This window comes from Aulonocara stuartgranti, assembly GCF_965226115.1.
Source record: "Aulonocara stuartgranti genome assembly, chromosome: 11".
Lineage (NCBI taxonomy): Eukaryota > Metazoa > Chordata > Actinopteri > Cichliformes > Cichlidae > Aulonocara > Aulonocara stuartgranti.
In genome coordinates, this window is record NC_138947.1 from 11,957,134 (window position 1) to 11,968,128 (window position 10,995).

At 43.2% G+C, this 10,995-nt stretch overlaps 2 protein-coding genes across 2 annotated transcripts; both read left to right on the forward strand.

Annotated features, from left to right (window-relative positions):
* The first annotated feature begins 1,078 nt into the window (after positions 1-1,078).
* Positions 1,079-7,013, forward strand: LOC309717207 (uncharacterized protein). Its single transcript, XM_082551598.1, has 2 exons — positions 1,079-3,876; positions 4,409-7,013. Exon 2 carries the CDS (start codon positions 4,423-4,425, stop codon positions 5,218-5,220), a length of 798 nt encoding a protein of 265 aa, XP_082407724.1. The 5' UTR covers positions 1,079-3,876; positions 4,409-4,422; the 3' UTR covers positions 5,221-7,013.
* Positions 7,014-7,124: 111 nt separating this feature from the next.
* LOC309717210 (protein Bouncer-like) lies at positions 7,125-10,942 on the forward strand. Its single transcript, XM_082551602.1, has 3 exons — positions 7,125-8,233; positions 10,143-10,310; positions 10,419-10,942. The coding sequence occupies exons 1-3, from the start codon at positions 8,179-8,181 to the stop codon at positions 10,637-10,639; spliced, it is 444 nt and encodes a 147-aa protein (XP_082407728.1). The 5' UTR covers positions 7,125-8,178; the 3' UTR covers positions 10,640-10,942.
* Positions 10,943-10,995: the final 53 nt, after the last annotated feature.

A 10,995-nucleotide genomic window follows, 5' to 3' on the forward strand; every position in this document is an offset into this window, starting at 1 on the left:
CCGATCAGCATGAACCCTGTTATCATGGTTCCGAATAGGTAGATATCTTCAGCATCCTCGATCGACAGTCCCGCCAGGCACACGGTCCTCCAGTTCTGCCACCCGTCCATCGTGTAACCGGCAGGGAAAGTCCCTCCAGGGCACTCAGGCTCTCCCGAGCCCCGACTTCTCGTTGAGAAAAGGGTGTCAATAGCACTCAGAGACCAGTTGATCAAATCCATAATTCTCTTTTAGGTTTAGAGAACGACAGTGAGAGACTGTTCCAGGGATGCTCAGTTGGTACCAAGAGGCCACAAAAATGCCAGCCTCACAATGGGACCAATGCCAGGCTGAAGCATTGCTACAAGGCAGGATGGATCCATGCTTTCATGTTGTTTACACCAAATTCTGACCTCGGCATCAGGCTGTTGCAGCAGAAATCGAGACTCATCAGACCATTGATCCCATGTGAACTATGTAGCTTCAGGTTTTTGTTCTTCGTCGACAATGTCAAATGTCAGCGGCATCGTAATTATTCAGTAAATTTGCTCCAGACTTTTTTTCAAATCTGTGATGGAAATTTAATGCAGAGTCAGTAAGAACTGGAACATCTTGTTTAAGTTATTGTTCTTTTAAAATCTAAGAGATAAATTTGATCACATTTGGCAGAGCCATCCGTAACATCACGCTGCAGTCAGGTCTCAATGGCCCACAAACCTAGAACTCAGTTGAGAGCAGGGACACCTGGTGTGAGCTTTCACCCAGAGAACTGCTGCTCACTGGATATTTTCTCCTTTCTCAGATCATTCTCTGTAAACTCTACAGATGGTTGTGTGGAAAAATCCCAGCAGATCAGCAGTTTGAAATAAATAAAGCAGCCCGTCTGACGTCAACAACCGTGTCACGTCCAGAGTTGCTTAAATTATATTTTTTCCACAGTCTTGATCGTGTCTACATGCCTAAATGCAGTGAGTTGCTGCCAATGTGATTGCCTGATCCTATATTTGCATTAAAAGAGCAGCTGAACGGCTGTACCTAAGAAATCACTTGCAGACTATATAGGTGTGCATTTATTTTTTTTTATTTGAAGTTTGATCTGTTGATGTTCACTGGATATGTGTTTTCAGGCTGTGGTAAACATTGTTTGCATGCTGTGTTTTTGTGTCATGCAGTCATTAACTTCCATTTATTTCTGTATGTTACATTAATTAAGCTGCAGATGTGAAAAATGCAAGTGGCATCGTAATTACTCAGTAAATTCGCTCCAGACTTTTCAAGTCTGTGATGGAAAATTAACGCAGAGAGTAAGAACTGGAACATCAAAGCATCTGTTTCCTGTTTAAGGTACTTTTTTAAAAAGTCAGAGAAAAACATTTGGTCAAGAGGCAGAGCCATCCGTAACATCATGCTGCAGGCAGGTCACAGTCAGGCCACAGTGGCCCCCAAACCTAGAACTCACTTCCTGTGTCTTGCCCACATATGGCCCACATGCAAACTTACCCACAAACCAGATTGCTAATTGAAACACATGTGGCACATCGGCAGCAGGCTGAAAGTCACACAAAACCACTGCTGCGCATGGCCTGAATCTTACACTCGTAACCCAGAAGCTTTCAGGTATCTTTAATACTTATATTCCTGTTTTCATCTAAGCTGTGAAGAACTGCAGATGAGCTCTGAGTGGATGAAACAAAATGTGTTTGTGGTGATGTAAAAGCTACATCTGTTGGCCCGGTGTGACTCATTCTATCTTCACCACAAACGGAGCCGTCGCTTACAAAATGGACCTGAAACCCCCCATATTTATATCCTGAATAGATTTTCACAAGTTTAAACCGTTTTTGTTTGACCTTATCCACAACGCAAGTTACCACTAACAAGATGGACTAGCTAGGAAATCTGGGCTTAAATGGTTAAAGGTGTTAAGCATTTGGACAGTTTGGACATTGATTATTTTGTTTGTTTGTGTTTAATTAAGTAAGGGGCACTTAATTGGAGCAGGATGCGTAAAGTTAGGTCTGTAATTTTTTGGACAATTACAAAGTTTTGTTAGTTTCAGTGCATTTTAATTTAAACAGTCAAAATGTGACTGAAGTGCAATGTTTCAAGTTTAAATAAGCTGCTTTAATAAAACTCATTTTAGGATTTACAGCCATTTTATACACATTCCCCCAATTTTCAGAGGCTTGAAAGTAATTTGGCTAACTAACTTAATTTTAAATCTGAGGACTGTTTGTAATCTTTTGAAGCCTCGGGCGGGCCTTTTACTGCAGACACCTTCTTGTTTGCGGGTCTGTCTGAATTCAGTTTTGTATTTAATGAAATTAAAAGCAGCTCTGTTGGACAGAAATCAGGTGACTGACTTGGCCACTGGATAATGTCCCATGTCTTTGCCTTAGAGACTCTTGCGTTTCTTTTGCAGTTTGCTTTGAGTCATGTTCCATTTGCACTGTGAGGTGTGTCCAATCAGTTTGCAGCATTTGACTGAATCTGAGCACAGAGTATTCTTCAAAATTCATCCTGCTGCTTATATCAGCAGTCACATCCGCATTAAACACTGGTGACTCACTTCCACAGGCATACATATGCACATGCCATAACACTACCTCCACCGTGTTTGACAGTGGTCCGCTTCAGATCATGAGCCGTTTCTCTCCTGCATTTCCATTCATGAAGCTGTCTCTTGATCCTGGACCATGGCAATGATATACCTACATCCCCAAGAGTGTTCCTGACTCGGTTAGATGTTGTGAAGTTGCTTTTGTTAACTATGGAAATAACTCAGTCATCATGCCCTTGAGTTGTCTTCTGTCTTCAGGCCTTTCTTCTTTTCAAGGGTGTTCCAGGTTGTTGTTTTGTCCTCTCCTAAAATGTTTTGCTGTCTATCTAATAAGGTTATTTATGTAAGCTTGATGGCCTCGCTCACTCGCACTGACATCCATTTTAGCCTCGAATTTAAAATTATAATGAAAAGCTGTAAAATACAAATGTAACACTTTGAATCAACTTCAGATGTTAAGTTTGCTCCATTTGTCATGAAACAACAAAGGGACAGACCTTACCTGGACATTAAACTGCTTAAAAGTCAATTGTACAATTACACACGATGCTCTGAAAACAGGGGACTGTGCATAAATCCTGTAAATTCTAAACACGTTATGCTACATTAACAAAACAAAACCAAAAAAGCCCCGCTTGAATTAAAGTCTGCGCTTCAGTCACATGTTTGATGTAAAATATAGAGTGGTGGTGTGCAAAAGGAAAACTACAAAAAACGTGTCCTTGTCCTAAAAATGATGGGCCTAACTGTATATAGACACACACATTTTTCCAGGGTCTCCTTAACAAGAAAATCCCACCTAGAACGAAAAGTCTCTCTCTCTATCTATATATCTGTGCTCATTTTATTATGGGAGGGTACGTTTCTTCAATTTTTGTATTTTATGCACTTAGAAAAACTTCTTGATGGGTGGTGATGATCGCAGAGAATAATTTACCGTGGGACTGGCCTGGACCAGCCAGAGATTCCCACGACCCCTCCTCTTCACACACACACACACACACACACACACACACACACGCACACACACACACACACACACATCGGAACACAGGCTGCACAGACGCACAAGCAGCGCAGAGACGGAGAGGCAGAGCAGCTTTGCACCACTTTTATCAAGACTCTTATTTTACTATATAAGCCTCGTTTCAGGCTCCGTTTCCGCGCGGCACGCGCAGTCAATCCATGGATGAAAAAGGTCTTCATGTGAGGAGGAATTGGGTTAAAGTACGGAATCCTCCGGATCAAAGTGGAGGAGTGGGAGGAATAAGTCAGCGCTATTTATTTTGATAATGCCGAGGAGCCAGTTTCTGCTTCGGATTTACGTCCAAAACAAGGCAAGTACCCACTCCGACTGCACACACACTGCGTTAAAACAGCAGGAAGTGGATTGGTGTAGTGAGCAACAGTGCTGTCGAGCAAAATGACTCAAAATATTCTGTTTAACACGGATGCGTAAAAGCAAACTTGATCATCTGCGTTCGGATCCCCCGGTTAGGTCCACTTGCCTCGGGCAGAGTCGGGGGGAGGAATAAATTATGAGTTCAGTTGGAGCAGTTAGCGCAGGGATGTGACTCCAGTTTGTTTTTTAGCCGCAGTGAGATCGTGAAGTGAAATCATAAGGTCTTGAACGGGGTCAGTCATTGATGGTGGTGGTTCATGAGCTCCTCAGAGACACCAGCGGAGTTGCGGGAAGCTCGGCATCTCATTAACTGAGCCACATGTCTTATTAAAGCAGCTATTTCCTGTTGTGTGCGGTGCAGGCTAAACTGTCTTCTCCCCAACACCTCCAGCGCTCTCCTGATGCTGCATCCAGCGCTTTCATGTTTCATTCCTTTATTTTCTGATGCCTCTCTCCTCTCCTCTCAGTCTGAATCCAGACGATGACAGCTGACACTCCAGTCTGCAGCCCTGCCTCTTCCCACTCTTCCCACTCCTCACCTGCCTGCCCCCCGGAGTGCCACAGACACCTGAGGAAAAGCAAAGCCCTCCAAACCAAACTGCCCCTGGCTTCTGCCCCAGGTTGGTGGCTCCTGCTGGGTGTAATGGTGGTGCTGGTGGGGATGAGTGTTGCAGTGGCGGGCTACGTCTCTGCAGAACCGAAGCCCGTGGGGCGGCGTGGCACCACCCCCGTGGACAGGATGAAACTGGCTGGCCCCGTGGTAATGGGAGTTGGCCTCTTCATCTTCATCTGCGCCGCCACGCTGCTGTACGAGAACCGGGACCGTGAAGTCTGCAGGCGAGAGAAACCTGACGACCTGGAGGATCTGAAGGGAGGAAGCTTTTGTGAAGATTCCCAAGAGCAGCCCAGCTTTGGGTGCCACGAGCAGTGGGAGTGTAAAGAAGGAGAACAGGGATCCTGGGCCGCTCCAGCCCACATACTCCCCCTCTCAGACCCTCCTCTTCCTCATTTGAACAGACACAGCATTAGCAGCAGAGCCTCAGAGCCACCTCCTCCGGACGCACAAGGTAAAGATAAAGAGGACGAAGACAGGAATGAGGAGGAGAAGGAAGGAAGGTCAACCCTGCTGGCCCGAGTTCTGCACCACCAGGAGCCAACTCCTCACCCTTCCTCCCCCTGCCTGTCCATCTCTCACTCCCCCGTCTTCTCAGACTCCTGCAACTCTAGTGAAATCAACTTCAACGTACGGACAGACCCTTCTGTGCCGCCTCAACTCTGAACCCCATGCTGCCTCCCCCCCCTTCCACTGTCTCATGAAATATGCATGATGAGACACACTTAAAGGTTTCACGTGCAGATACACAAGACTATGCAGTCCTCAATAAACAGATGAAATGTTTTTTGGGTATGTTATAGTGCCTCCGAATGGCGCAGTTGCTCTGAGTCACTGTCTGTGAAGGGTGTTTTTGTCCTACATCGCTCTCTGACTCACCCACATTTGAAAGATTGGAGCTGTGCTGTTTGATGTCAACTCACAATCTTGTTGTCTTTGAACTCAACCGTGCCCAAAAATCCCTAAAGCCACCACTGGATTGACCATATTAGGACGTGAGGAGGTTTGCTGAAAAGTTATTTGGGTGCCATACTGGGAGATGGACTCCGTCTCCTCTCCCCTCTCCCTCCTTCTCTGCAGATGTCTATATTTGCTTGCTGGAGAGGTTCAGTAAAAGAGGATGAGCCAGATTAGGTTTCAAATAAGTCTTTATCTTATCTCATACATAAGTGAAATCTGCTCTTTATCTGAGGAAATTGTGTCTTGGTACAAACAAGAGAAGCACATAAGGCCACACTCCTCTCACTCGACACCTACAGCCACTCTATAAATACCAGCTGGTGCTCTGCACACATGCAGGATCTTTTTTTTTCTTTTTACTGTAATTCAACATTTCTTTTTAAATTCCTACTGTCAGCTGCTCAGTTTTTTCCTTTTTCTCAGCCGCAGCGGTGAGGCGAGATCTTAAAGATTTTCAATCACAGGCTCTATGGAAAGAAAAAGAGCAACAACTTGACACAAAAAAGACACAAAAAAAAAATCTGGTGAGGCTGTTATGAGTTATTCCTGACGTAGCTTAAGTGAGAAAAACAAGTCCTGCGAGTGGAGTAATTGAAGCCTCCCTCTCCCACCCATCACGACCTTTCATCTCCTCTCTTATCATCCAATTCCCACGCTTTATTCAAATACTCCATCCTCCGTCTCCATCCTTGGCTCCCGCAAAAGCCGAGAAGTGGCGAAAAAAAATAGGGCAAAACAATGCAGAGGGAAATGTTAGCAGCTACAATTAAGCCAAAGTGAGAATGTTTGAACAGGGAAGAGGAGGAGGCGGAAGAGGAGGGGGTTTAATTTTAATTATCGCCAGCATTTTCTCCTCCAGTCTTTAATTACACTGGGGATCAGTGTGAAGGGTTTTATAGGTGCTGTAGGACTGCTGAGTATTTCCTTGTTTCGGCCCATGCTGGGATCCAGGCGACGACCGAAGTCTGAGCAGTCTACAGTAATTTGCAGCCACACATTTCACTCACTTAAAAGCAGCACCCATCTGTGTGTCACACACACACACACACACACACACACACACACACACACACACACACACACACACACGGAGGGCTTTTGTGTAGGTACAGTATGCTGGCTGTATATTCAGCTGCAGAGATGAGCTGGTGGTGGTCGAGGGGTGGGGGGAAGGACGCGTCTGAATCTTGCAACATGCTGCAAGCAGCCTCCTTCGCACTCATGCCTCTCAGAAATGCAGCTCTGTGTTCGCTCTCTTCTCACACGTCGGCTGCGCGAGTGCTTTGCAGTGCGTGAGATGATCCGATGTGTTTACATTTGGAGGGAAAGACGATGCACCGTAGAGCTGTAACTTACAACTTATATTACCATTTAATCTGCACATTGTCATGCTGCACTCGACTGCCAGTTTGTTGTTGTTTTTTTGGGCTTTTGTTTTTCAATTTAAGTAAACCAAGCACACAACAGTGTTGCAATAAAACCTTCCCCCTGCAAACGTTTTTATTCAGAGCTTTTTATTCGACCGCATTGTGATTTTGGGAGCCTGCAGTTTGTGGTGCAATGGAGTTCATATTGTGTTACACTACACATCAGGTGCTACTTCTGCTTGTCCATCTGAATCAGAGAGAGGAGGCTAAATAACAGCAGCGTGTGTGCATAATCCAATAAAGCACCACAAATGACATCTTCCATACGAGTCATAAAGTTGTCAGATGCCTTCAGGATATTACATTTACCACCACATGATCCAAAGTAAGGCAACAAACTTTTATAATTCAGAATCTGGAGCCTTTCTTTTTAAAAAAGAAAGTTTGATGCTCGGAATCATTGCAGTGAGTCATGCAGTTACATCACTGAGTTAATTACAAAAATAAGTCTCTTCAGATAAATGTTGCATTTACAGAGGGATTGATTCACAGGACGGGGGGAATCCCTTCAGCAGATTTATGTGTATACAAACACTGCAGCGCCACACAATTTAATAAATCTTCTCATGTGTATTTCTGTGTGGTTGTGTGTGTGGCACGTGTTACATAAGTCAGCTGCACAGATCTTAATGCTGCATTGAGAATATAGCTGAATCGAATGCCCTCATCTGAGAGGCCAGTGTGTGTGTGTGCGCATTGATACATATCTGAGCAGACGGACGGGTGGCTATAAGCTGCTTAACCCTGCGCTGACTCAGGTTCATTCAATTTCTCTACTCCTTAACATGCGAGAGAAGCTCTGATCACCGTTTCTGTGTTGGTGAAATGATTTCCGTTACTGAGGAACTTCAAAAGTAAAAAGCTGTCAAAACAGAAAGGCGGGTTCAGCTCAGCTCACAAATCTTTGTTATAAGTCAGAAACACGGTTTGCACCCATGTGGAGGAATCTTAACCTTTGAAGTAGTTTGCTAATTAGAAACAAAGGCACGTGTCACCCTCTTGGTTATATTTTTGACACTGATGCTGTATCTTCTCTTGAAAAACTGCAGGTTTCAGTGCACATCTCTGCAGTTATTTCCAGAAATGTCACTTGTTTGATCGTCAGCACCCTTCTAGCAGCTGTGATTGGTGTCACGCAGGTGACAGGTGCATTCCTTACTAATCCAATTTCCCTCCACCCTCCGGCCACCTCAGCAGTCCTCATGGTGGAGTTGGTGGAGGAAGCATCACGCTCAAAATGAAAGGCGTCATATTGTGTGTTTTTGCCATCATGATGCTCACACCTGCTCAAGGTAAGCTGACAGAGTACCCGAGTTCATAGCAGGTGTTATTTTTAGTGTTCTAATGCTTTTTAAGGACATTTTCTTTATATTTCACTTAAGAGTCCAACAGCTGACCCTGAAAAGTATTTGCGTTTTTGGCCGATAGCTTGTCAGATTCTCACTGGCTGTAATGACTGCATTTATTTATATCATATCAATAATGTTTGAGTTGTTAAATTCCATGATTAACATCACCTGCGATACATTTGGTCTGTAACTAAAAAGTATTAATCTGCACATTATTTTATCGCAAAATAAATTAACTGATAAAGCATCACACAAACTGCCTCAGATTCCCATAGTGTAAGATGACTGCTTCAAACTGGTGAAAAACTGAAATGTATTCAGTCTGCTGCAGTGTAAGGCAAGACAGAAATACAAATGTTTGGGACTTTACTTCATAAAATAGTGACCAACCTTTGTTAAAACTGTTTTAGAGAGGTTCAGACAGGTGGGACCTAAAGAGACCCACTGCACAATGCAACAACAGGAGAGTTTGGTTAAAATCCTCCAAAATTACCTTCAAGTCAAACCATAACCTCAAAAAAAAAAAAAGTCTATTATAATGTGCACTAAGGAAAAACTTATTATAGGACTGTGTTACGCTGTATTAGACAGGCTTTACCCCATAAACTGTTGAATAAGAGTGGACTTTGGACCTTAGGTTATAAAAAGTAAGCCTGGCCCTTCCTCATAATGACCCCCCACCTCGGTACTCTTTTGTTTTGCTCATTCACCTGAGCTAGCACTGGGTTAACAAGATGATAGGGGATAAGGATTGTCTCACCAAAATGCATCCGATTACTCTGAGGAAGAGATTAGTCCCTTTTGCCGACAGCAGCTAATCGCAGCACTAAAGTCAGCCATTTGGCAGCCAAAGCTCCCTATATCATGATATTCTGTTGTCTCCTAAAAGGTGATCTTTAAAATAAAACAGGACACTGATGATAAGCTTATTAACAATTTTCAGTTTTGCTTTATGGACACTAAGAAAATCTTTTAAAACTAGTGACATGATTCGGAGGGCTCGAGGAATAGTAGGAATAACTGAGGTATTGTCCCCTGCCTGCATTATGTTTCCCTGCTGAAGTTTTCCATTAATCCCAGTATCTGTGCGGTTAATACAAACATGATGCTGCCCTATGACTTGGAGCACTCCCTGAATAACGCACTCAAGAAACAAATTCCAGACTGCTGCAGAATAAACAAAGCATTTCTGAGATGCTCAAGTGCTCAGCAGTTTGCTGGCCATGAGTTTGGCTTGATGTCCTGTAACAGTGCTGCAGTACTTCACACATCCAGCAACCCTGAATATTAATGTGCCAAAAAGGCTATTACATAAAATCTGAGAAACCCAAAGTATTTTATTAACTTTAGCCTGTTTATAACTTCATTTTTTCTGTTCTTACCTGTATTTGAGTCTCTCTTTACTGTTACCTGATTATGTTCAGTGTCCTGGTTACCAGATTTACCAGTGGTGCTTATTTGCTTATGCAAATTTAAATAAAGGATAAGAAATCTGCATTTTCTGTATCAGCCACATTCATAGATCTTTGGCGACGACTTCATGCTTAACAATGGTTGTTTGGCATGTAATCAATGTCTTTCCATTTTCCTGTTATTTTTGGTTGTTTAAAATGTGTTTACACTTGAAAACATTTACCCAAATGTTAAAAAAAGTATATATTTTTATTGTTAAGCTCTGATGATTTTTTAATGGTGAGAGGCCAAAATATTTTACATGCAGGAAAAATCCTCTTCATCTTTGTCAGCTGTCCCCATAATGGACCATTTCCATTTTAAGTTGTTCAGAAGAATCTCCTTTAGCAGCACATTCAGTAAAAATCATCGTGCATTCAGTGTTATTCTTTGGGCTCAGGTGAGGAAAAGGAGCAGGTAGAGCAGCTCATGGAGTCAGTGGCATTCGAAGCAGAGGAGGAGCGTCTGGAGTGCTTCCGCTGTGATTTAGGCTTCTGGGATGTCTGCTACACGACTGAAACCAAATGCAATCTCGGGGAGCGCTGCTACACAGGCCGGGGGAGGGCAGGTGTGTGTTTACCAAACATTATACGAAGAATACAAGAAATGATGTGAAGGTTATTGCCTATAAAATACACACTGATCATGGCTCTATGCTACTGCCCTGTTTCCCCAGCTGATGCTTTGGATATAAAGATGCTGGGGTGTACCCAGGCAGAGGAGTGCGAGGTGGAGACGACCTTCGAGATCTTTCCAAACAACACCATCTTTGTGATGACCAAACACTGTTGCGACACGCCCTTCTGCAACTCAGCGAGCAAACTTTCCATCTGTGCACTGATGTATATCACAGTGGCTCTAACCACCTGGTTTACTGAAGAATCAGCGTCATCATAATAAAGTGAACTTGTTTATTATTTATTACAGACTGTGTGATGTGATGCTGAAAGGACTTCAACCATACGGTGAAGAAAAACCGCCAGATTTACAGAACTTTTTTATGAATGACTAAGAAGACATTGGATAATTAAAGCATAAAAGATCATTTATTATATATTATAGAAACGCTGTTTGGTGTTACATTTCATATTTTTGAAGTGTGAATATGGTACTTAAACATATAAAACTGTGCTGTTTTTGTTTTGTTTTTTTGTCTTTTTTGCTACAACATAAGTTTCAGTGTTTCTTGGAATAAAGGTTGCGTCATTATGTATTTTTCCCCCGGCGTTCTTCCAACACCAACCCAAAATATT